Below are 27,292 nucleotides of genomic sequence, written 5' to 3'. Positions count from 1 at the left end.
CTCTGTCCTCTTTTTAGTCACAGCAGTCACAGTCAAATCACTAGATAAACAACAAAGGTTATTATGTTGTCACATAACACACGCTTGACACGCCACAACCAATTTTCCACACTCATATTAACACCATGATAAATGTGCCTTCTTACAATAGAAAATGAAAAATCCAGTTATCCTCACATAGGGGGTCTATTTTAAGGCTAACAGAGAAATCCTTCAAATGAAGTTTACTTGATATGCAAACATTCAGGTGGGCTTGAAAGCTGTCCTTTTAGTTGAGAACAGCTAGTAAGCAGGGTTACTAGAGTTCTGAGGTTTCCTTTCAGTAGAAGAGGTGCAGAAAGTATGACAATTACCATTTTTTTTGGTGTTGTTATCAGTTAAAGGGTTCATTTTGAGCTAGTTTTCCTGCATCAATAATGGCATATATTGTATTTGCCAGTTAACAGATTTTATTGAGAAATAAACATTTAATATAGTAAAGTCATTTTTATTTGTATAGCGCTTTTCACAACACACATCGTTTCAAAGCAGCTTTACAGAAAATCATGCATTAACAGCAAATGAAACTGTAATATCTATAAAGTCTTAGTCATCATTGTGTAGTTTGATGAAATATTATCGTAAATTGTTATAAAAATAAATAATAATTGTATTTATAACCCCAGTGAGCAAGCCGAAGGCGACTGTGACAAGGAACACAAAACTCCATAAGATGTTGGTTAATGGAGAAAAATAAACTTGGGAGAAACCAGGCTCACTGTGGGGGCCAGTTCCCCTCTGGCTAAACAGCATGAATATAGTGCCAATATTAGTTTTTTTTTTTTTTTTTTCAGTATCAGTGAAGAACACGTAATTACACATACCTTCATTAAACAATCCCTTTGTATTCCATTGTATTAACTCTATGTTTGGTTAAATTGAATATTTATTCATTTACATAATTTAAACACAGAGTTCAATATGAATATGTTAATGAAATCCTTGTTTTTGTCCAATAGCATTTGCCACAAGTTTTGCTGTCAAAGCTGTGATGAAAACATCAGTCCTTCTCACCTGGGAGGTTCCAGAAAACTACAAATCACATGTGCCTTTTAAGGTGAGACCTCACTAAAGTACATCTACTCCTAAACTGGGCTAATTTAGAGATGTTACACATATTAAAAGGTGTAAATCTCAAACATTTATATTTGTGCCTGTTTTATGAACCTTTTCTTAGCCTTGCAAAAATAGTTTGGGAGGCAGATGTATAATCTAATTCTTATACACACGATTAGACTTTAACAGCAGTAAATTTGTTACTAATTATAATGCTTCTAACTGCTGATTCTGTAAATTCACATGCGGTTCAGAGAAGCTGCAAGTCATGCTATTGGTCATCATGCTCTCAAACACTGTGGAAAGAACCGTGTCTGGCCTCCAGTGAACTTGACAGACTGTCTTTGTGGCTTCTCTGCATGCTGGCCACTTGTATAAAACCATAACAGAAATGTCCTTATGGGCCAAGCCCAGAAAACCGCACACGGTTTCCATCCGTCTTGCGACTGCGTGGGGATTAGGTCTGTTTATGCTATCAAACTCTGTATGTGGGTTCATTTAAATGAAACTGAATAAAAAAAGACTAACAAAGGTAGGTTATTTTAAAAGGATTTAGATTCGAGCTGTGCAACCTGTGAATGTGAGCTTCTTCCTCCTGTAGATCCTGTATAACCAACAGAGCGTGGAGGTGCAGGGCAACCTGAAGAGGAAGCTGATCACGAGACTTCAGCCGGATACGGACTACTCCTTTGTGCTAATGAGCCGAGGGAACAGCGCTGGCGGTCTTCAGCAGCAGGTCTCCATTCGCACCGCGCCAGACCTGTTCAAAACCAAACCAGCCCTGTACAAACCAAACCAGACCAGCAATGGTAAACTCACCATCAACCTGCCCAAAGTGCCCACGACAGCTCCTGTCAGGTCAGTATACCAGGAATCTGACACGCAGAATCAGTCTGTGGCGTATCACAAATCAGTTTTTCTAGTAAAATGATCTAAACACCCTTAAAACCAGATACATTTACTTACACAGTGACGTCAGATATAAAGTCTTGTTTTCAGGGAAATCAAGCAAAATTAAGTGAGGGTTATGCTTAAAAGAAGAAAAACTACGGTCATGGAAATATCAGGGGATTTTGAAATTGTGTTTTCCAGGACTGGGAAAGTCATGTCAGTGAATGACTTTCTTCTACAGAACACAAAGAATTAAAAAAAAACTGTTGGTCCATACAATACAAGTGAATGGTGACCAGAACTTTGAATCTCCAAAAAGCACATAAAGGCAGCATAAACGTAATCCATTCGACTCCAGTAGTTAAATCCATGTCTTTAGAAGCCATAAAATAGGTGTGGGTGAGAAACCGATCAGTATTTTAGTCATTTATACTATAAATCTCCACTTTCACATTCTTCTTCATTTGTTTTTTGGTGATTTGCATTGATCGTGCATATCGCCACCTACTGGTTGGGGCTGACCAAAGGTGGATATGTATAGTAAAAAATAGGGCTGGTAAAAAAAAATAGATTCTGTTACAAATCGCGATTCTTGAGCCAAACGATTTTAAAATCATCTCCCTGATGAAAAATAGATCAAAATATATTTGATTTTTTTTATTAAAAAACAAAAACAAATACATCTTTATCTTAATACTACAATGACTAATAGATAAGTATAGGAAGCTATATTTGTGCAGAGTTGCACATCAACAGGTTTTCTCTTTGAGAAGTTTTGTCTCTTTAATTCTTTATGTTTAGTCCTTTAATGCAGTGGTTCTCAACCAGGGGGCCGGAACCCACTAGGGGGCCTCAGCACACTTCCATCGTAGCCTCAAGATGACTTAAAATTAATTTAAAATAAGAAATATTAAAATAATCCAACTTAAATAAAATGCTAAAAATACATTTAGATGTATGCCAACAAATTATAATCAAACTCTTTCTGAAACTTCTAGAATCAAAAATCCATGATTAATTATTTTAATCAGACGCATCTAGCTTTGGGTGAGGGGGCCTTCAAATAACGTCTTGGACAGTGGGGGGCCTTGGAGTCAAAAAGGTTGAGAACCACTGATTTAATGCACCACTGCTACAGCCATCAAGTGCCGTTTGTTCACTGTCAGACCTCAAAATCCTCTGCTGTGATCAATGTTTCTGTTATTATGCATAAGCCAAAAGTTTATTTGAGAGGTGTTGTGGAAAGTATTTGTCAGAAGTGATTCTGCAGATTCTATCGGACACTGCTTTATTAAACAGTTTAGCTGTAAAAAAGCTTATAAACTGTTGGATGCTTAGAAAATATATCGCACTCCTGCCATATTTATAATCTAACAGCCAGGGTTTTAATTTGCAGTGGTGGATAATTTTGCACATTTACCCGCCACTGTCGACAAGAAATGCCGCTTGACACAAAGACGCATGCTTGAGGAAACACACCTGATTTTATTTTGAAAAACAGACGAAAGACATGCTGGCGATGCACGTGTCTGATTTGCTTTTTTGTTCAGAAGTTCATTTGCACTTTGGGGCCAACACGCGCAGTGCTACCGTGTCTTGTGGAACACGCAAATTGTGAGTTCTCACTTTTTTCTGTCAGTCATCTTGCAGCAGTTTGTAAGAATAGAGTTGTCTATGAGTACGCTGCATAGGATCTCGGACTATCTCAGGATGCATATTCGAATAACATGCAACGACATTGGGACTACAGCTGAATTGTCATGTGTGTCATAATTCAGTACAGCCCCAGAAATGGTTCTTGAACAAGTTTACACTTTAGCCTCCATTTGTATGCTGCAAAATTATCATTATGATAATAGTAATAGCTTATGGTAATAAATGTTTGTAACAGGTAAGGGATGGGCAAGGAGGAGACGGGAACTTAAAACTACATAAAACTTAAGGACACGCATGCAACGTGGCCGCGTGTGTCTCTCTCTCTCAAACCGGCGTCTCCAGCTGCCCTTTATCTCGCTCTCCCGCTGATCAGCTGATTCAGCGTAGGCCATACTCCATCATGGCCCGGCCACACCCTCCTCCTCGTCACAATGTTATATTTTATATTCTAAAATAGCATAATTAGTTTGATAAGTTAAAATGATATATTGTATATGTTTATTTTTTTAATACAAATGGACAATGCAGCCTTATACATGGGTTCCTTATAGTTGCCTAGACCAGACAACGCACTGACTGGTTGATTGGTAGTTTTAACTTGGTAGTTTTGCACATCCCTAGCTTTTACCTGCAAATTACAGAGTTAAAACAATTGTCATTTCAGAGAAAACTGTTCTTCAATATGCATTTGTTTCTGAGAAAAAGGACTTAAAGTTTTTATCACTCACAGAATTGCAATATTGCAATACATATCGAATCTGCTAGGAAATATTGTTGTAATATCGAATCGGGAGGTCTGTGGCAATTCCCAGCCCTAGTGAAAAATTACTTAAATACTGATCTGTTTCCCACCCACACATATATCGCTTCTGAATATATAGATTTAACCACTGGAGTCTTATGGATTACTTTTATGCTGCCTTTATGTGCTTTTGGAGCTTCAAGGTTCTGGCCGCCATTCACTTGCATTGTATGGACCTACAGAGCTGAGATATTCTTCTAAAAATCTGTGTTCTGCAGAAGAAAGAAAGTCATAAACATCTGGGATGGCATGAGGGTGAGTAAATGATGAGAGAACTATTCCTTTAAGAGTGTTTTGTTATTTTTACTGGACAATAAGGCACAAACTGAGTATGGAAATGATTTTTTCCATGTAGTTAGCAAAGAAAAGTTATAGAAAAAGAAAGTTAAGATAGAAAAAATGCACATTATATGAAGGATCTGCTGTTGTTAGATTTTCCTCTATTTAAACTTCATAAATCTATACGCATACAGTAACACTGCCCAAAGTTTTGCCTGCAGGCCTGTTCAGGTCAGCCACGCCATGCTTTTCCGTTCTGCAATGTAGCTCACACATCATTACCATGCAATTATTCCCTCCTCAACGTCGAACACTCAGACAGAATCTACCCACCTCAGCAAACAACCTTCCTGCCAACGCTGCACACTCCAGCTGCTTTTTAAACCCATGCTAACGTCATCCTACTGTATTTCAGCTTTAAATTGGACCTTTTGAAGGAAAGTGCTGGATTTTTCAAACTACCAGAAGGTCCTTGTCAGGCAAAAGTGACATCGGCATGTTTTCGCGTCACTCTCCATAGCATAGTGTGCTAAAGGATGAGGTGTGAAGCAATGTTTTGAAATCAATAATGGAGAGTGTGCTGCCAGACAGACTGTTTTCTATCTTAGCTGAGGGGGAAGATATGTCTGAAGCTCCTGGTTTGAGACCACTTAGAGTTCAGCCTGTCATGATGGCGGATATGGACACATTGTGCTCTTAGAAAGCAGACATGTAACTCTGTTTGTCATGTTCTTCTGCGACAGAGAGCCCATCATTACAGCTAAGTGCTCTTCACCATAGCTTCTGGCTTTGGTGGAGGCCCTTTGTTTATCGTACTGCTTAAATGTGTCATAATAACTTATGCATGAGAATGGGCTCTTATGTTAATATGCAATCTTAATTTTTAATGAATGAAGAGGTAATGGAGGAAAAGAGGAGATTGTTTTTTCCTTTGAAATAATTACAGTGGGCCCCGAAAATGTAATTTGGACACTTAAGCTATACTGAAGAATGTACTGTATAAATGTCTTTGCATTATATAACAAAATAGCAACCCAAGTGGCATTTATTTTAAAAAAATAAAACACAAATGCACTTTTCAAGCAAACCATTTTACAAAAAGATATAAAGATATTCTAATGCAATGACATTTAGACATTAAGGTAAAAATATTGTTTTTCTAATTAATCGCGATCTTCATTTGAACAATATCGATTCTTAAATCCCTAGATCAATCTTTCATTCAATGCACAACCCTCTACTACAATGAGAGGAAATCACTCGCATTTGCAACCAAATTTTGCACTATGTGACTAAAGCCTTGGCTTTAGGGGGTCGGCCACCTATGGCACGCTTGCCAGCATTGGCACATGGAGGGGTAATCACTGGCACGCCAGCAACGGGCTAAATGGGAGGCTAAACAAAAAGTTAAAATGTGACGAGACTGCAGTATACCCAACAGACTCATGCAGCGCGTGCAAGCCATTCGCGCATCACACGCCCGTATGTATAGTTAAGATTCCACACAATTTTGTGATTAGTAATCAAATAAGCAAATTTGTGACATTAACTGTAACTCATTTTGTACAAAAGGACAGGTTTTCTTTCATTAAAGCACTTTCACAAGATGCTCTGTGAAAATTCTCATGTAGGATCATGATTATATCATAATCATCGGGTTTTGCACAAATATTTCACAAGCTGTTATGCTGATAATATCATTTGTAATGAAAAATAAACAATTAAATTAGGAAAAATGCAAAATCGAAATATTGTTGGACTCAAACTTCAGAAAATTGCATCCATGCTCTTGTTTTTTGTTTTGATTTATTTTTTTGGGGGGGGGGGGGTTGATTGACCAGGAAAATAAAATGGCACTCCATGTCAAAAAGGTTGCCGACCCCTGGACTAAAGTGAATATATTTGGCAACTGGCTGGTAAATGTTTACATTTACACTCTCCAGTGATTGTGTAGTTTAGTTGTGAAGTGTTCAGCAGCGAGATCCTTTCACAGTGTGTTATGAGTAAAAGTTGTTCCGTGTAATGTGTGTCCAAGGACGAGATCCACGCAACCCATTTGTCATTGAATACAGTCTCTTTTAATACCCTTTCTGTCCTTTACAGTCAGTTGTTGATCAAAAACAACTACAAAAAAACATTTAATGCTAATCATGCATCGCACAGATGAGGTAATGCCATTCAAGTCCTCTCTAGTTAACACGCACTCATTTAAAGACGCTGTTTACAGAAATGGCATTTTTTGTTAAAGAGACAGAACCGGTTTTAACACGTGTTCAACAAATCAATGTAAATACTTGTAAATAGTAAAAAAATACGCAATTTAAAAATAAATATGTAACAAAAATAATACATTAAATATAATATCTTATTTATTAAGTACATTTATTTGTTCATTTTTAAAAAGCCAAAATGTGACCAAAATGATGAAAAAGTAATAAATTATAATTAGTAAAATTAATATTTTCCTAATGTGCCTAGTTCAAATGTCCTATGTACAGCATTAGCTGGGAGATAATGTATTTTATATGAAAGAAAAAGGGACATTATAATTGAAATAAACCCATATGAATCGATATTGAATCGAATCGGAATCGAATCGAATTGAGAGCTTGTGAATCGGAATTGAATTGAATTGGGAAATCTATATCAATACCCAGCCCTATTAAGAACTGCCTTAAAGGGATAGTTCACCCAAAAATCACAATTCTCTCATAATTTACTCACCCTCATTTCAAACCTGACAATCTTCCTTCCATGGAGCACAAGGAGACATTTTTGAAGAATGTTGATGCTGCTCTTGTCTATTCAATGAAAGTGAAGTGACTGAGGCTGTCAGTCCCTGACATTCTGCCTAACTCCACTTGTTGTGTTCCATGGACGAAAATAACTGTCATACAGGTTTGGACCAACATGAGGGTGAGTAAATGATGATAAAATATTTATTTTGTGTAAAGTGTCCAAAAGTGCCCAATTTCTGTTTGGGGCCACTGTATGTTTTTTGTGAGTCATGCTTTCCCACAGCCAATTATGTTCCCTGAAAAGAAATACAACTAAATTGTAACTGAGCCTCAAAAAACCTGGAGATTTCTTCGCTGACCTCTTGGTCGTTGACAAAATTAGAGCCTGTGCCATGTGGTAAAAAAAAACAGAAAACCTTCTGCGCTCTGGAGTGCCGTTTTTGATTGGTAAAAAGATTACCAGAGAGTTGAGGATGAGAGGGTCTTGGAGAAGATTGGCATTTGGGGTGCCGCTGATTGATGTGGGATTTCTTGTAAAACACAGTGCTTCATTCTTCAGTAATGGCAGAGCTCTGAATCACAGGGAGAAATGGGAGAGTTTTTCTTGGAGCTGATTTTAAAAGTGGCTCTCGTGGCAGACTCCAGCCAAATTAAAATCTCAGCCTCAGCCATATTATTAGCACCCCCGTGCCACTCTCCTGAAGATACACTTGTCCGTACCACCAGACACTTCTCAAAGATTAAACTGATTATTCAAAACCAGTTGTGTTGAAATTATTAACTGAAGCTGTTTCCCGGAAAGCAAGGTATCAGTTTTTTTACACACACCTGGAATGGGCCATATTACACACTTTCAATTTTCCACCAGCTGAAATCTACGACCTTTCTACAGTACAGTACAGATCTACAGTATACTGTTAATTTAAAATGGAATGAAATGGGGCCATATATATACAGTATATATTGTATTTTATTATTATTTGTATATATTTAATTTTTTACTTTTTTTCATATAAACCTAATCATATTGATGTGGTGTTAAAACTTTATAATTTAAAGGAATGTTCTGGGTCCAGTACAAGTTGTGGCATAATGTTGATTGCCACAAAATTAATTTTGACGTGTCCATCGTTTATTATAAAAAAACAATCAAGTCAAAAACAAAGAAAAAAAAGAAAGAAATAGTGGTTACAAGACACTAAAAGGAATAGTTCACCTAAAAATTATACAACCCCAATTCCGAAAAAGTTGGGACAGTATGAAAATGGGAAACATTGTTCTCAAAGTGCTGGATTATTTGCTGAAGCATCTGTTGGCAAATTGACAAGTCTTGAACGATCCTTGCTCTTGAAGGACAAGGCTGTTTTTGGAGGCTCCTTATACAGTACACAGTACTATGACACAATTGCATCACCTGTTTAACATCTCCTGTTCCACATCACCTTGTTATTTCAACTCGTCAAATTGTTATTAGTCTTAAATTGCCCTGTCTCAACTTTTTGGAGCATGTTGCAATCATCTGATTTTAAATTACTGTACATTTTGAAATTGAATGAATGAAATTCACAAGGTAAAACATCATATAAAGTTTAGTTGTAGTGCTTTCAATATAGCAAAGGGTGAATATAATTTACAAATCACTCCTTTATGTTTTTATTAGCATTTTTCATACTGTCCCAACTTTTTCAGAATTGGTTTGTAATTTTCTCATCATTTACTCACCTTTATGTTATGTTAGAGCTTATATGACTATTTTTTCTTTTGCTGAAGACAAACGAAGATATTTTGATGGAGATATGAGGTGTTTTTGTCCATACAATCCAAGTTAATGAGGCCAACACTTTCAAGCTCCAAAAAGAACACAACGTCAGCGTAAAAATAATGCATACAACTCGAGTGTGTCTTTCACTATAAATCTTGCCATCATCTGTCCCTTTTGCGCAAATAATTATTTGAAGCTCAGTTAGATTTCCTCGTGCTTGACAAGCTCAAGGAAGTGTAATCAGGATATAAACACCTCAAATCTCCATAGAGAAGAAAGAAAGTCATATGAGTTTGAGACAGCATAAGGGTTAGTAAATAATGAGGGAATAATTTTTTGGTGAACTGTTAATTTAAAATGGAATGAATTGGGGCCATTTTTTGTGATAGCATTATGCTATACTGTAAATGCAGTGGATTCAGCTTAACTTGTATTGAACCTGGAATATTCCTTTGATTCACCATTTATGGCTGACCATTTAATTCCTCTTAAGAGTGAAAAAATTAATGTCTTAAAATGTTATTCCTTTAAACATGAAGAGACTCTGTGAGACCAGTAATGTGTATGTTAATATTATTGCTTGCTGAATAGGTGGTACTACATTGTGGTCGTGCCGGAATCTCTTACATCTTTGCGAAAGTGGGCGAACCCTGATGAAATGGAGCTTGATGAGGTGAGGTGTTTTTGTTTTTTGTACTATTAGCTTTTTATAAATATGTTAATAATAGACCACAGTGATCATTTGTTTCTAGTCATACCATTTTTGTGCATTTAAGATTAGTGTTTTCATTCAGAGGCGAAGAAAAAAATGTCTAACACAAAGTCTATCACAGTTTTCTGAATTCTTCCTCTCCTCAGCTTCTGGAGTCTAGTGAAGGAGCTCTGCTTAGGAGACGACGTCACACAGACACCGTTAGGCCGTACATCACCGCTAAGCTTGCTACCCTCCCAGACACCTTCACTCTGGGCGATGAGAAGATGTACAACAACTTTTACAATCATCCTGTTCCTAACAGCCAACCCTACCTGTGCTTTGTCATGGCCGAACTCAAGGACCAGTACCCTGTTACTGGCTACGAGAAGCAGGTACTTCAGTTTGCTTGAAGAGCCCACTCTGACAATGCTGCACCCACTTCAACACACCACATTTCAACATAGCTTACCTGTAATGTGCATGCACCATCCCCAACTCACTAAAAGCATGCTGTATTCATAATGAAAATTATTTTTTAGCGCATGTTTGTTTTTACCAAATAAAGGTCTAAAATACCTGAAGAAAGCTATTCCATTAGCATTCCCATTCATCTCAGTGGCAAAGTCTCAAGCCCTTCACTGGCTACTATTGTGAGCCGAGATATCAAAGGCAGCATATAGGAAAATTGTCATTAATTACTAACCTTCATTGTCGTTCAAAACCTGTAGCAGTTTCTTTCTTCTGCGGAACACAAATGGAGATATTTTAAAAATGTTGCAATCCCTGATTTCCAGTCAATGGTAGTTGATAGTGACTCACTTTAAAACATATAAAAGGACCCAAAAGTGTCAAAAAGGCTTTCCATGCGACTTGTGCAATATATTTCAAGTCTTTTGAAGGCATACAATACGTTTTGGTCTGAAACAACCCAAAATTCATTTCTTTTTACAGTGAAAGTCCTGATTCCTGCCATAGCCCTCCAAAAATATCAGTCACTAGCAAAACATTTACTACTATATAATGAAGTATTTGCCATTTATATGTTGCTTGCAAAAAATATTTAATCTTAATTCATGGCTGCTTTTAAATGGCTGTCAATGGAGAAAGATGCTTTTTGCCTCCAAAATGGTGTAGTTTCGGCATCTACCAGACGGGGCTAACTGTCCATGCTAACCAGCCAAAACCTGACCCCTTGATTTGTTGTGTTTGCTGCCTTTTTTATCTTTGACAGTTCAGCTGCTCAGGCAATTTCAGTGTCAGTTGCATAACACTAATTCTATGATGACTTCATGTGAGTCTTGCCAAAGCTTTCTTCTAATAAGCAGCAAAGCTCAGTAAGCTTTGTTTGTCGAACAAGCATTAGCTTAAACGCCTCAACGATTCCCTCTGCCCCTCTTGTGTTTCCTTCTGCTTCTCAAAAAAATCAAAGAATCAAACTCAGTGCCCACACAGCCCTGGAAATAATCATAGCTGAAAGTTATAGCCCGGATGTCCAGAGGGCCAGTTGGATAAATATTCATAATTTCCTCTCTTGGTCGTGTCAGCAGTGTTTGTCACATTGAGCTGCTCCATCTCAGCGCAGTGGAAAGAACAGGAGAATGGATTTGTGCGGCAGGGCTTTGGGAGCACGGAAGCTTGTCCTAATTCCCTTGAAGCTGAGTCTTAAGTATCCCTAAAGCTTAGGCATTAATCTGTCATCCATGCTTTATGATGAAAAGAGGGGGACAGCTTCCTAACTCAGCACTTCAAAGGCCCTGCCGCCCCTCCTTTGCTTAACCCCGTCAACCTCTCCGGCCCCCCTCATTCATTCGGACTCCTGAACACTGAAACCTCTCAGAGACCGTCCTGGTCCATAGAGACTGTGGATGCACATGCATGCTTGTTTAACTAATGAAGATTAAACAAGCCTACTGACAATTTGAGAATGAATCGTTGAGTATGCAAGGTTTGAAAGAACAAGCCTACGGATGTGTCCGTGGCCAAAGAGTGCTTTCTCGTAGGAACACACAACGGCATCTGCCTTCCGCATCTGGCCCCTTCAGATTGGGTTCTCCAGTAGCTTTCCTACCGTAGAACTGTCTTAGGAAATGAATGAATGTCTTGGATGTGAACTGAGCTCCAACACAGGGGCCTTTACTGTCTCACTTGTAAGGTGAAATAGCACCTGTTAATAAAACGCGAAGACTTACCTGTAACTCATTTGGTAGCTTAATGCGAGGAGTATTCCACATGTGTCACCACAAAGAGTAGAGAAAAAACCTGAGGCATCCTAGATAATCTACTGATGATCAATTTTCCACTGAAGTAAAAGTCATTAGAAGACACGCAAGTAGCGACAGCTTGTATGTCTTTGATTTGTGTCACCTACATCTGCTTGCATCAATGTCATATTATCATACTTACAATTAAATTTAAACAATTATGTAGCAGTCCTAATAAAGTTACCATTCAACTGACAAACTAACCAAAGTAATTTTTTACTCACATTTGGCGCTTGTGAGTGTTAAATTTGGACCTTGACTGTTAAAGTCTGACTGGTGTTGAAACTATAGACAGTGTTGTTAATAATTCCAAGAGTGTCTCAGTCCACCAGAACGACTGGAAGGCCATGTCTATGGAGTAAAAAAAATGGAAAAGAGAAAGGAACAGAGAGAGAGAGAATGTCTTTGTGTACAAGCATCACCCGAGGCAGATAAACAAGCCAAGGAGAGTGTGAAATCGCATGATAGATAGAGTGTGTGAACAGAATCATTGTAAGCAGGTGTGGACAAGCAAGCTTAAGATGTTACTATGAACGTGAGCAAAACAAGACAGAGAGATGGGTTAGAGAGAAAGAGTGTTGTTTGGATGTCCAACAGTTCAGTAGAGAGATAACATTGGGGCAGGGTTTTTCAAAAGGACCCACAAATATGATGATCGCCATGTGAGGGACCCCCTAATTAAAATATAAGAAAGCTGTATATTGTCATGTATAAAGACCTATTTATACTGTGTCAGAAAAATAGTGAGCATGATATTATAAAGACAACATTTTGTTTGCAAGAATGAAATAACTGGCTTTTGTATTGTTATTGTTCTAAAGCCAAACAAATTAAATTGAATTATTATTATTTATTTATTTTATGTTCACGTTGTTTTTAATTGACAGCGTAAATTCTTTTAACTCACTACTAGAGTAATGTTAGATGTATAAATCTGAAGAAAGACTTTTTCAGGTTTTTAATAAATATTTGTTTATTAATATATTATAATGTGTAATACATTTGTGTATATAATAAATATTGTTCCAAAACAGCTTGACAAAGAATATTGCCTTAAAATGTATTGCCTCCCAAAAAATTATTTTCTTACTCAGTTTTTTATTTTAATTTTTCAGTACAAAATATCTAAACATTCTTAAAACAAGACAAATAAATTAATCAAATAATCAAACAAAGATATTAAGTCTGATTTATGTTTAAATAAAGAAAACAAAAAAGCCAAAGGGGTAAGAATAATAAACTTAATTCAAAGAGTAAACAAATGTTTTTTTTTTGTTGTTGTTTTTTTTTTGCCCCTTTGGAAAAAATTTGTTTCGTGTATTAAGCAAAACATTTATAAAAAAAAATAAAATAAAATTGGTACATTTTTTTTCTGCAGTGGAACAATCATTGACTTTTCCAAGGTCCCATGGGAACCTAGGTTGGAAACCCCTGCATTAGAGAACAGTGTGCTGTGTGTTAAAAAAATGAAACAAAGAGAAAAGCAAAATCAAAAGAGAGAGAGAGAGAGAGAGAGAGAGAGAGTTAGCTGGCTGGTGAAGTTAGGGAGGGCCTGTGGCGGCCGAGCTGTTTCTGCCAGATAAAGTGTTTACATTAGCAGAATGCCCGCATTGAGACTAACCCTCATCTGCTGCCTCAGGGACATCTGCTCAATGGAGTGTCACGTTTAACATTCGGGTTTGATTTAATTTTTATTTTTTCTTGTTTGTAGGAAATTCTAATGTAGGACACATTAATGACATTAACTGCCTTTAACACGTCATACTCAAATTGCATTAAAGTGCTCTAGGAAACATTTTCACCTTCTAAGCAGTAGGTGTCCAGCAGCAGAAAAGGTGACCGCCCCATCTGCTAAGATGCATTTCACCATACATGCATGATCAGCACAGACAGAGAGAGAGGGAGAGAGAGTGCCAGTAGTGTCGAAGGAATAAAACAGAGGGAGTGTTTTCAAAGTGTTGATGAGGGAATCTCACAAAGAAATGTTCAGATCATATTTCATTATAAAGAAAAGGACTATTAATAAAAAATACAAATACAAATACAAATCATTCTCAAATCATCCTGTCCAAATGAATGATTTTCTTAATAAAATCATCGTAAATAAACTGCGATGATGTATACTCACCAGAGGCGGAATGGCCATTGGGAGAACCAGGACGTTTCTCAAAGTGGGCCGCAATATGCTGAATGGTCCTAAAATAGGCTTCACTTTCATAAGGCAAAATATACTTTTTTTTGTGTGTGTGTGTGTGTGAAATATGACAGATATTTATTGAATTTATTTATTTATTTTGGAGAAAGTTTACCATTTTATACACTTTTAAAATCCAACTAAACCAGCTTAAGGTGGTGGCTGCACTGAAAAAAAATGATAACCTGCAACTGTTACCTCGCATATCCATTTCTACTTGATCTAACCCACAAAAAATGTCTTTTGTTGGTGAAACCTAATTTTTCAGGTAAATTTAGTCAGATTGTTATTTTTTTAATTGAATAAAACCAGGTTTTTCATATTTTAAAATATAAGGCACATTTTTGGGGGGTTAACAGCTGGTGGACCTGATTTCGACCTGTTAGACGATCTTAGTCAAGCTTGTTAAAGCTAGTAGACCACCTTGTACTTTTCATGGTTTACATACCATGAACCATACAGTGTTCCATTCATGTACCACATATCGTACCATGACCACCTTAAGCTGGAACAACCCATTTTTTCCAGCAGGGTAGGTGAGACAATAAATTTTTCCCCTATTAAAAAAAAAAAAAACTACATCATATGCATTGAAATTTCCAGTATTTTCCCAGTATAACACACATGCAACCACCCACACTCACATAAACCACCATGTTAACAGTTCGATTGTCATATCAACAGCGACGATAATACGTCTTCATGACTTTGAGTCTCCTTGAGCTAATATCCTGCTTATCTCTTCAATTAATATTTCTGTGCTAATAGAGGAGTCATGCTGAGCTGAGCTATTATAGCGCCCCACTCTGCTGTGACAGTAGGAAGAGAGAGAGAGAGAGAGAGAGGACAGAGAGGGGAAGATGAAGGGCCCTCAAGGAATTGGTGTCTATGTGGATGCCCTCTCCCAATACAGATAAAGGAAGTGGTAGTGACACCATCTTTCCTCAACCCTTTTTCTCTTTTTCTTTCCCTCTCTCTCTCTCTCTCTCTCTCTCTCTCTCTCCTCTTTTTTTACTGTTTGTTTTCATCTCAGGCTCTTTGTGAGGCAGAATTTGAACCTGTCCCAGGGCGCATGCAGGGAAGAGGCCACAGCAGGGAGATGTCTCATTTAAGTCCCTTCACACAGGCTCCTTTTGCTCCCTGTCTCACCCTCCTTCTCTGCAGCTCACCATCACCATGGTTTGAGCACTAATGAAGAGGATATGATTCCCTTCCTCTGCTTCGCATTTATCAAAGCCACAGAGAGAGAGAGAAAGAATCTTGCTTTCGCTCTATGTTTCTTTTTTACACCTCTGCGCCTATGCTCTTACTCTGCATTCATTCCCCTTTTAAAAAAATTCCTCCTCCCTATTTTCTTTGTCTGTGTCTGTCTCCACATTGTCACATGTAGAGGTGTGACATATGCTAATAAAAGGTGAATGCAGCATGGCAGAGTTTAAGAGGAACCTTTTCTGACATGGAGACAGATGTAAAGACATGCTACATGTGTGTACAAGGCCTGCTGTGCCCAGGAAAAGAATTAGTTGTTAGGACTAGATTCACAGACAGTATAAGTAGAAGGAAACAGACCACTTGTTGGAAAATTAATAGGTAAAATCGTAACACTTAACAGCTGTTGGAATAGAAGTCCTGCATTTCATGAATGAAATGAGCCAGACAAATTTACGATAAATAGAGGTATCACACATAAGCGGGACCAGCCTGAAAAGTTATTTTATCATGTCTTGAGCCGAAGAAGCAAACATTTTTTATTTCTGATCTGAAATATATTACTGAAATGTTATCTTGACAAACAGATTTGAACCTTTTAAAGCTGTAATTGTATGCATTTTACTTACAGTAGGCCTACATACTGTAGAAAATAGCTGCTCAGAGATGTTACGAAAATGTCCGCAGAGTGAATTGACTTGCCTTAAAGGGACTTTTGTGGATTCTACTCCAAAGGGAATCTGCTGAGGTTGCAGCATTTAGCTTTTAATTGGACAAAAATAATTTTAGGATTCTTCCCTGAATGCAGGATGAGTCATAAACATTTTCGGTCTGGTTTCCCAGAAGAGAAAGGATATACATTTTCATTATGTACATCTCCTAAAACCTTTTACAACTTTTAGAAGTTCACAACATAGATGACCTCAACAACATGATCACGCAGGAAATCGACAAATAGCTTCCGAAAACTCTTGTACCCTGAAACCAACCCCATACTGGCAAATTACTGACAAGCGCAATCTCCGATCAGAAATTTTTGGATCAATTCAAAGGTGATTGTTACCTTTTCCTCTGGTGCTACTAATAGCATGTTGCACGAGCAACCTCTGAGACACGTGTTCTGGTCCCATGGAAACTAGGAAGTAAATGCATTCGCACAGACAATGGTGAACGCAATTTGGAGGTTACATTTTCGATCTAAAATTAAATTTTTGCTACACTAAAGTCTAGGTTTAGGGTTTGGGTTTGGGGAGATAAAAAAAAATATGCATTCCTTTTCACCTGGAAACTGGAGCTCAAATGTCCCCATATGTTCAACAACATTTCCAGCTTTGGCCACTAGGGGACAGTTGCTTGAATTTTGGTAAGCACAGACCAATTTTTGCAGAACTTTCTACCTACTGTCCCCAAATTCACAGTCATTTCACAGCTAACAAACATGGACTTAAAGCTAAACCTTGCTTTTGATTTCATGGGGTCTTTGAGTACGTCACAAGTTCAAAATGTTTGTGATCATAATACATAAATATGCAGCATTATATCCACACAAGTTTGTATTTACTTTTGTTCACCCGGTAGTATTCAGGACCACCATAATATCCGTTGCATGCCATTTTAGCCTCTCTGTGGATGTGGCTCTTATCTGAAACCTTCTCTCTCTGTGTAGCGGATCTTTTCGGCCAGCCCGTACTCAGACCCCATCACTGTGGCAATGGATAACGGCAGTGTGCTGCGCAGTGTGGATCAACCTGAGATGCTTTGGGTCATGGGCCCTGTGCTCGCCGTGGTGCTCATTGTCATTATTGTCATCGCTATCCTGCTCTTCAAGAGGTGAGGAAGAGCTTTCACATTACTTATTCATGCCATAATCATTGGAGGTTCACTGTAGCTTTACTGTTCAGTTGATTCATACTATTTTTTTCTTAATCAAATGATCGTACAATAGATACCAGTATTTCAATGTAACTTTTATGTGCTTCATTTTAAAAAATAGACATGTTGTACTGTGTAAAGCTGATTCCAAAGTGGTTAACATCAACATCATAATAACTTTCACATTGGCCTGTCATGGTTGTTACATAATTGCCTGATTGCAGTTAATCCAGAATATTTGAGATAACCACAATTATTGTGTGTTTTAATAGTGGAAGAAAAATTAAATTAAATTAAAATAAGGGAATTTTAAGGAAATCTAGAAATGTGAAATGCATTGAAATGCACATTTTAATGTCTCTCTTTCCAGTGCAGTAGTAAATTATGTGTGCTCTAAATGAAAGTGCCTGTGGAGCGCTATGATGTGCGGTTGTTCACACCATGCTCATGTGAAAGTGTAAACAACGCAACAAGCCAACAAAGTGCTCTGGTTTCATTTAATTTCAATATTCACTTAATGGGAAATACATTCTTAAATTGTTAATCATGATTATTTGCGTGGCAATTAATCGACAGCTAAAATTCCATGATCGTGACTAGGGATGCACCGATACCGATACTGGTATCGGAATCGGGTCCGATACCATGCTCATGTACTTGTACTCATACTCGTAAAAATACCAAAAGCCGATACCATCTGATGTACGAATGTCATTATGTAAACATTCAGCGCACAGATTAAAATCACCTAGTGAGATTATTTAACAGCAAAAGCTGCGATTTAATGAGATAAATAGATTGTTTGCACGTGCAGTTTTTTAAATGTGAGTGCTTGTGAATGTGTGGAGCCGGTGTTGTGCTGACATAGAGAAAGAAACTGCTCATACCTGTAGAGATCCTGGGCTCATGCACGGAAAACACTATTATGAGCATCGCATACTCAGCAGGCAAAGTGTTAATTCAATTTTTAGCACAAGTCACATACAGACTACATATTTATTTATTTAAATAGTAGCCTTTGTGGTTTAATAATTACTGTGATTCACGTAGCGACCGAATTTCTGGATTTGAAATCTGCCGTCATTACATCAGAGCTCCTTGGTCTAACGACACAGAAACACTTCAAAATAAAAGCTCAGTCTAAATGAAAAAAGTATGACGGAAATAGGTCACTGCTGTATAGTTATGTAATATTCACTGTTATACTACTACTACTAATAATAATAATAAATCAATAGTAACTTTATTACATTTAAGCAATATCTCAAATCTGTGATGTTCTATTATGCAGCACTTTATTTGACAAAAATATCTCCAATGTTGTATTTAGAATTGTTCTGTGAGGTTCTGTATAAAAGCACTTCATTTAATAAAAATAATACTATTTCATGTTGAAAATTAATTGTTATACTTTCATTTGATTACATTTTGTATTTATTTACTTAAACATAATTTTGATGATAAAATTTAAATAAACTGCTGATATTGAAAAAAAAATAGATATCAGAGTATCGGCGAGTACTAAAAAAATATTGGTACTCTTACTCATTCTCAAAAAAAAAACATGGTATCGGGACATCCCTAATTGTGACAGCCCTACCATCTACATTTCTGTTAGCAGGCATATGAAAAGATTGTAGCATGTTTTTGGATACGTCATCCCCAAGAGCACTTGTCTCAAAGATCACTAGATGTGATGGAGATAAATAAATGTATCAGGAATTGCGAAGATCTCATTTTGGAGGAATACACCCTTGCACATCAATGCGGCTTCCCGAGCCGTGTCTCTGAATTCATGGCTGCTTTGTACACAGTACAAGATGTAGCTAATTTTAGCTACCTTTCCCGTGGAGGGAACAAAAGGAGGACATTATTCATAATGACATCTTGACTCAGCCAAATAAGTCAGACATGTAGCTCACGGCATGACCCGATGGTCCCGTTCACAACGCTGATACAGTACTGACTAATACTCCCTCCAGCACGTCTTAGCAAGATCCCTTACTTTAGAGAAAATCTTGTTTGTTTTTGGCCGATTGTCTGTGCGTTCAGCACAAATCTACCATTTCAGGAACTTTCAGGACTTTTAGCTCGCCATGTCTCAAATCAAGACCAAACCTGAGCACAGATGCAGCAATGAAACCGCAGCATCAGCTTTCAGTCTTGGCAGGCAAGCGATTATGTGTCTGTGCTGCCACACCCTGCTGATAGCACTCTAAAAGCAGTCATCTTACACTGCCCGGGTAGTCATATAGTCACTGAGGTTTTCTCTTTCACTCACTCTCTTTGGGGACATTCACACCGAATGTGTTTTTGCATCTATCTGTGCTGTTTTTTCATTGTTGTTTCTATGTAAATATGTGCTAGATGGACATCTTTGACCACTGCACTGTCTCGCTATTTTTCAGCATCTCGCGCAGGAGCGCCACATTTTTAAAATGCTGTGTCAGTTTAAAACTTCAATTTTTAAAAACACGTTTTGAGACTTATTCAATTGTTGTGCTCTGTCTTGCTTGTTTGAGGGTTGGCATCATTTTTATATCACCAGAACTTGAATTTGAAAAAGGCCCCGAATTAAAAAAAGACTGTTTGCTGTTAATTTTCAATATTTGAAAATATTTTGTGTAAATTCACCTAAAAAAAATTCAGGTTGTGAAATTCAAGTTTTTATTATTCAAGTGGTGGATTTCAGGTCTCAGCATTCAGGTTGTTGAATACGAGTTGAGAAATTCAGGTGGAAAATTTGAGGATGATATCCGGGAATGCAAGGAAGAGCAGACAATCTCTTCAGACAATCAGACAATTGCAAAGCGATGGAAACAGCTCAAAAAAAGTAATTTTAAACAACTGTGACAACAACACTGTGAAAACACAAAAAGGTATACTTTAGGGATACTTATAATTTTAGGCACACACGTAACACATTATAATAATAATAATAAAGCACTATAATATCAATTTACAGTATATTTTTTATGTGTATGTACTAATGTTGGTCAATAAACAACACATAAGATTATGAAGCACAGACTTTATTCACACCTACAAATGTAAACATTAGTCATAAACACTGCCACAGTTGCTTTCGCTTTTCGTGTGTTCTTTATGAGTTAAAAGCAGCTCTTACATTCATACAGACGTGATCATCACAGACGTTTTGTATTTTAATCAGACTACAAAACAACACAAAAACGGGGCCTGGGTAGCTCAGTGGTAAAAGACGCAGGCTACCACCCCTGGAGTTCGCTAGTTCCCTAGTTTGAATCCCAGGGCTTGCTGAATGACTCCAGCCAGGTCTCCTAAGCAACCAAATTGGCCCGGTTGCTAGGGAGGGTAGAGTCATATGGGGTAACCTCCTCGTGGTCGCTATAATGTGGTTCGTTCTCAGTGGGGCGTGTGGTGAGTTGAGCGCGGATGCCGTGGTGGATGGCGTGAAGCCTCCACACGCACTATGTCTCCGTGGCAATGTGCTCAACAAGCCACGTGATAAGATGCACGGGTTGATGGTCTCAGACGCGGAGGCAACTGGGACTCATCCTCCGCCACCCGGATTGAGGCGAATCACTACACGACCACGAGGACTTAAAAGCGCACTGGGAATTTGGCATTCCAAATTGGGTAAAAAAAAAAAACACAAAAACATTTGAAACTTCTAAATGAGACATGTTTACTGTGATGTTCGCTGAGATTGGCCGGTGTTATGGATCAACTGGGGATCGTGTTATCTGGTCATGTACGCGTGCATGTGAATAATTTTAATGGCCTTTTCAGCAGATTCGTTCAATGTGAATTGCCAAGGAGTAAAGAAAAGATGTTTTGCACATTATTAAAAATGTAGGCTATATATATTTACTACTATATGCTGTATGTATAATATACTGTATATATTCATTAATTCATTTAAAATAACTTTTGAGCTGTTTCCATCGCTTTGCGATTGTCCAAGAGAGAGATGGATTACATCGACGTTCGTTTGCTCTTCTTTGCATTCCCGGATGTCGTCCTCGAATTTTGCCACCTAAATTTCTCAAATCGTATTCAACATCCTGAATATTGAGACCTGAATTTCACGACCTGATATCCACCACTTGAATAATAAAAACTTGAATTTCACAACCTGAATTTTTTTTTAGGTGAATTCACACAAAATATTTTCAAATATTAAACATTAACAGCAAAATGTTTCGATAACATCAAATTACACCCAGTCTTTTTTCAAGATCATGAATTCGGAGGCTTTTTCAAATTCAAGTTCTGGTGAGATAAAAAATGACGCCATAGGTTTCACTCCATTATAGAATTGATTGAATTGACAATTGAAAAGGTTAGTTCATTTGGATCTCTGGGTTTTGACCAGCCTCTAATCATGCATGTTTCTTCCTTTTTTCGCTCCATACAAACGCAGCAAACAGGAAAGGTAGGTACAATCAAATCATTAACAGGTGTCTGTTTATCATGGTTTATCATTTCAGAAGTGTCTTTTCACAGGCTGCAGGGTCTGCAGGTGTGGCCGGACACTCAACATTAGCATCTTGATTTGAATGACTTTCATTTCACTTCATCCAAAATAAGTTGTTCCCTAAAATTCCCCTTCTGAATACAGACTGACAGTAGCTCACACTCACACCCTGTTGTCCTTGAAAGCTTTAGTCCTTTGGACTGTCACAGTGGTGCATGCTTCATGTTCATTGCTGGTCGTTGTGATTGTGATGTTTTATTTTGGGTTTTTCTGCAGTGCTGTGTTGATTCTGTTCGTGTTGATCCTTCACCTCCTCCTGAAGGTCACTCAGAGTGAGCGTGTGCAGTCAGCTTTTCTGCTGTCACACCTGAGCCCTGAATGGCCCATTGTAAAGGAAATGCCAGCCCGACGGCAGCTGAAATAGAAATGTTCCCCTCAGTGTAACCATTCTGTGATTCTTTTTTCTTTTCTTCCTCCATTCTTCCTCATTAATTTCCAAAATGTCACTCTCACTCTTTCTCTCAGAGCAAAATGCCCATTTTCTGTTATCTCCATTTGTCATTAAATTCTGAGCCCTATACAAATGGCTCCATTTAGCCTGTGGTATATACAGCGGACCCAAAAAGTATTTGGACACTTTAACCGCACTTAAAAATGTATGAATGTCATTTCACAAAATATCAAACCAAGTGGCTTTTTGTTTTTAAAGAAATATAGCACAAACACACTTTTCAAGCAAAACATTTCACAAAAAGAATTTTTTTAGGTTTCAGATTATAGAGTGAAATAAATATTTGGACACTTTGTGTAGCATGTCCATACTGATACACTTCACCTGTGGTAACTCTGCTGGAACACATGTGTGAACTTGAGAGGATCTAATGCAATGCAGTTCATATCTTTTTAATTGTGACTTCATTGTCAAAAAGTGTCCAAATACTATTTGAGGCCACTGTATATTAACTCTGAATAACTGAAGTGTGCTGAGGCCTACAGTACATACAATATAGGGCTCTGAAAAAAGATAAGTCCTTGGTGATTAGTAATTCTGTACACATGGCATCATTAAAAAGCATATGCCGAAGACCCTTTGGTGCTACCCTCCTCTCCAGTGTCAGTCACGTTTGAGCTCTTCAACCGGACTTTAAAACGGCTGTCCGCCTAATCTATGCTCAGAACCTTACAAATGGAGTGCAGTGAGATGTGAAATTTCCCTTGCATATGGCACTCACATTTTGGTTAGGGATTTGTGTAAATGTGTGTGTATGTGTGTCTGAGGATGGGTTTCCACAGACAGATGTTCTTCGTCTCTCTGTGTGTGTTACCACACGGCAGCTTTACCTGCTGGAAGAGTGCACTTAGGAGTGCAGGTGTTACAGTGGCGTAATTACCCAGTGTTGTGCCATCCAGCTGATGTGCTAATTACCTAGTTGCCTTGTTTTCCCCACAAACCATGAGCATCGCACGCTGAATATTTTGTGAGCTAGCACACAGATTTGAGCGAGACATTGAACAAACACACTTGTATTTGGTTTCTGTTTCAAATCTCTCTAACCCCTTCATATTCTAAAGGAAAATAATGTTTTCCAAAATCTGAACCTTTAATGGGGTCATATCATGAGGAATAATTGATCTTTTGAGATAAATGAGCTCAATGTATTGTGAAAAAATAAAATACTGTAACTTTCAGAACTCAAAACATCCTTATAGGTGAAAAAGAGCATTTATTGAAGCTAAATGCAAAACTGGGCCAAATCTGTACTAACGCAACTTTGTGATGCCAGGCCAATAAAATTTTAAGCGACACATTTCTGGGCCAATTATTTTGTATGTGGATGTTTCTTCAACTTCAGGCACTTGAATGTCCCAGGGGTTGATTTTTATTAAAATGAACAGATTTCAACTTTTTTTCTTTTTGTTCTCAATAAAATTGATTTGGAAACATTTTATGATAAACCTAAAACATTTCAATACTTATTATGGGAAATTGATATACAGTGTGTGTGTGTGTATATATACACACTGGCAGCCAAAAGTTTGGAATAATGTACAGATTTTGCTGTTTCGGAAGGAAATTGGTACTTTAATTCACCAAAGTGGCATTCAACTGATCACAAAGTATAGTCAGGACATTACTGATGTAAAAAACAGCACCATCACTATTTGAAAAAAGTCATTTTTGATCAAATCTAGACAGGCCCCATTTCCTGTAGCCATCACTCCACACCTTATCCTTGAGTAATCATGCTAAATTGCTAATGTGGTACTAGAAAATCAATTGCCATTATATCAAACACAGTTGAAAGCTATTTGGTTTGTTAAATGAAGCTTAACATTGTGTTTGTTTTTGAGTTGCCACAGTATGCAATAGACCGGCATGTCTTAAGGTAAATATTAGGTCAAAAATGGCATAAAAGAAACAGCTTTCTCTAGAAACTCATCAATCATTGTTTTGAGGAATCAAGGCTATACAATATTTCAAGTTTTCATACAAAGGTGTACACTACAGTCTTCAAAGACAAAGGACAACTGTCTCTAACAAGCACAGAAAGAGATATGGAAGGCCAGATGTACAACTAAACAAGAGGATAAGTACATCAGAGTCTCTAGTTTGAGAAATAGATGCCTCACATGTCCTCAGCTGACAGCTTCATTGAATTCTACCCGCTCAACACCAGTTTCATGTACAACAGTAAAGAGGAGACTCAGGGGTGCAGGCCTTATGGGAAGAATTGCAAAGAAAAAGCCACTTTTGAAACAGAAAAACAAACAAACAAAAAAGGTTACAATGGGCAAAGAAACACAGACATTGGACAACAGATAATTGGAAAAGGGTGTTATCGATCTTAAACCCATTGAGCTTTTGTGGGATCAGCTAGACTGTAAGGTGCATGAGAAGTGCCCAACAAGACAGCCACATCTATGGCAAGTGCTACAGGAAGCGTGGGGTGAAATGTCACCTGAGTATCTGGACAAATTGACAGCTAGAATGCCAAGGATCTGCAAAGCTGTCATTGCTCCAGGTGGAGGATTTTTTGATGAGAACTCTTTGAAGTAGTTTAAGAAGTTTAAATTTTTTTTTCAAATTGTAATCGTAATTTTTCACATTATTAATGTCCTGACTATACATTGTGATCAGTTGAATGCCACTTTGGTGAATAAAAGTATCAATTTCTTTCCATAAGAACAAAATCTGTACATTATTCCAAACTTTTGGCCACCAGTGTGTGTGTGTGTATATGTATATATATATATAATTTATTTTAATTACAACTGTCCCACAGTTGTGGTGTAATTTCCACCACACCAAATAATTTTGTCCTTAATAAAGTATTTACAAAAGTCAGTGTCCTTGTTAATCAAGTTGGCAAAAGTGTCAGTGAGGAGCGTGCTTGAGATGAAAAATGATACAAATGATGTTTAAAGAAAACAAAGGAAAATCAAGATAAATATCAATTTTGAGCACAAAATTTTCATCTGACATAAATTCTTATCAAGCTGTATTTTTGCCAAATTACACAATTAGTGTGAGAATGTTGTTTAATTTAGTGTATTTACGATAGATAAAAGGCTAGCTATAAAATTAGCCTTAGCAAGACAAAGGAGTCTGGCATGTTATTTCAAAAATGCTAAAAATGTAATTTCCGTCACTGTCATTTCCACCATGGAATTCTATTAAACACATAATAGAATTTGAGATGTGTTGGAAATGACACTGCAGTAGGAATTTTTATGACTTTCAGAAAAAAATACAAATCTCTTGTGGTTTTGGACATTGTTAGTGGACAAATTAATACAAAATTGTGAGAGTGGTGGGAAAATGTTTAAACAAGACTTTACTTTTTGGAAGTCCACAGTGCTAAACTGCCCAAAGTTTAAGAAACACCCATGTATGTTATGCAGCTTTGCAAGTGGTACAGTAGCACAATGATCAGCATTGTTGTCACATGCAAAGGGGACATTTCTTAAAGGCACAGCACCAACAAATTGACTGTTTATTTCTAAGGGCCAGAGAGACGGTGGAAAGTGGTCATGGAAAATTAGCACAAAAAACATTACATTATAAATGGAAAAAATTTCATTGTTTTTCTTGTTTATTACTTGTTTTTCCTCTTTTGAATCTTAAGGCCATCCTCTATTGGTGGGGCTGGTGTGGTCTGAGTAAATCAATAGGTGCACTCACGCTGGATTCATTTTGCTGTTACAGGAAGAGGGCATCCCCCCTACCTAAAGATGATCATTCAGGTGGTGTGAAGGATTGTCTTCTGGCCAACTCATCTGATCCAGTTGAATTGAGGAGACTCAACTACCAGACACCAGGTAACACAACTTACACCATATGTAGACACACACTATCATTGAGTCTGCCAGAGCTCTGTGTATTCTCCACCATATGTACACATACACTTCTCCTCTGAGTCACACACTCATACAATGTGTGATATTTCAGCTTATCACCATATGTACAAAAGGAGGCAGAAACACAAATTTTGTCTCTCTTTCCCTCACACACATACAATACATGCTTCACCATATGTACAATTCAGTAGTTTGCAAGTTAATGTAATCCTGCAGTTAGGATAGCGTAAACATATGTGGCTTTCTCTCCCTGGCGGAGGGCTTGAGGCTCGAGACTTGACCTGAGCTCGAATGCCCCCCAGAATGTTTTAGTATTGATGGAATAGAAAGGAGGAGATGGGGAGGTGGTGGGATGCTGGAAACTCTTAATGCTATGTAGAGGTAAGCAGCTGTTATGTACTCTCATTCTGGCTGTGTGATTGGTCAGATTAAATCAGAATCAGAATTAGCTTTATTTCAAAGTATGCTTACACATACAAGGAATTTGTCTTGGTGACAGAAGCTTCCAGTGCACAAACAATACAGCAACAAGTGAATAGAAATTCACTTAAAAAGTGAATAGAAAATATAAGTATATATATATATATATATATATATATATATATATATATATATATATATATATATATATATATAGAAATACACAATAAGACTATATATATACAAATACAAATCTGTTATATACAGATGCAAGGGAATGTACGGCAGAAGAGGTATGGTATGTTGGATAAATATAAATAGACTAAGCTGTATGTTGCACATAATTATTGCTCAATGGTGCGTTTAAAAAAACAAAAATGTTGTTCCCAATTTGGAATGCCCAATTCCCGATGCACTCTAAATACTCGTGGTGGCATAGTGACTCGCCTCAATGCAAAGCTACCCAGGCCCCCAGTGGCGCAGTTTTAACTGTTCATGAGATGGATAGCCTGAGGGAAAAAACTGTTCCTGTGCCTGACGGTTCTGGTGCTCGGTGTTCTGTAGTGCCATCCAAAAGGCAACAGTTCAAAAAGGTAGTGGG

The 27,292-nt window shown here is 37.6% G+C and overlaps 1 protein-coding gene across 9 annotated transcripts in view; it reads left to right on the top strand.

Moving 5' to 3' along the window:
- LOC127441395 (receptor-type tyrosine-protein phosphatase F-like) overlaps positions 1-27,292 on the top strand; it is a 318,186-nt gene that overhangs the window by 246,632 nt on the left and 44,262 nt on the right. For all 9 annotated transcript variants that reach the window (XM_051698771.1, XM_051698769.1, XM_051698767.1 and 6 more), the window contains 6 exons: positions 999-1,096; positions 1,697-1,953; positions 9,815-9,896; positions 10,082-10,309; positions 17,248-17,411; positions 26,120-26,232. In XM_051698771.1, coding sequence (XP_051554731.1) covers positions 999-1,096; positions 1,697-1,953; positions 9,815-9,896; positions 10,082-10,309; positions 17,248-17,411; positions 26,120-26,232 — 942 coding nt within the window. The remainder of the gene's footprint in view (positions 1-998; positions 1,097-1,696; positions 1,954-9,814; positions 9,897-10,081; positions 10,310-17,247; positions 17,412-26,119; positions 26,233-27,292) is intronic.

This window comes from Myxocyprinus asiaticus, chromosome 5, assembly GCF_019703515.2.
Source record: "Myxocyprinus asiaticus isolate MX2 ecotype Aquarium Trade chromosome 5, UBuf_Myxa_2, whole genome shotgun sequence".
NCBI classification, from domain to species: domain Eukaryota; kingdom Metazoa; phylum Chordata; class Actinopteri; order Cypriniformes; family Catostomidae; genus Myxocyprinus; species Myxocyprinus asiaticus.
This window is presented reverse-complemented; position numbering and strand designations above follow the sequence as displayed.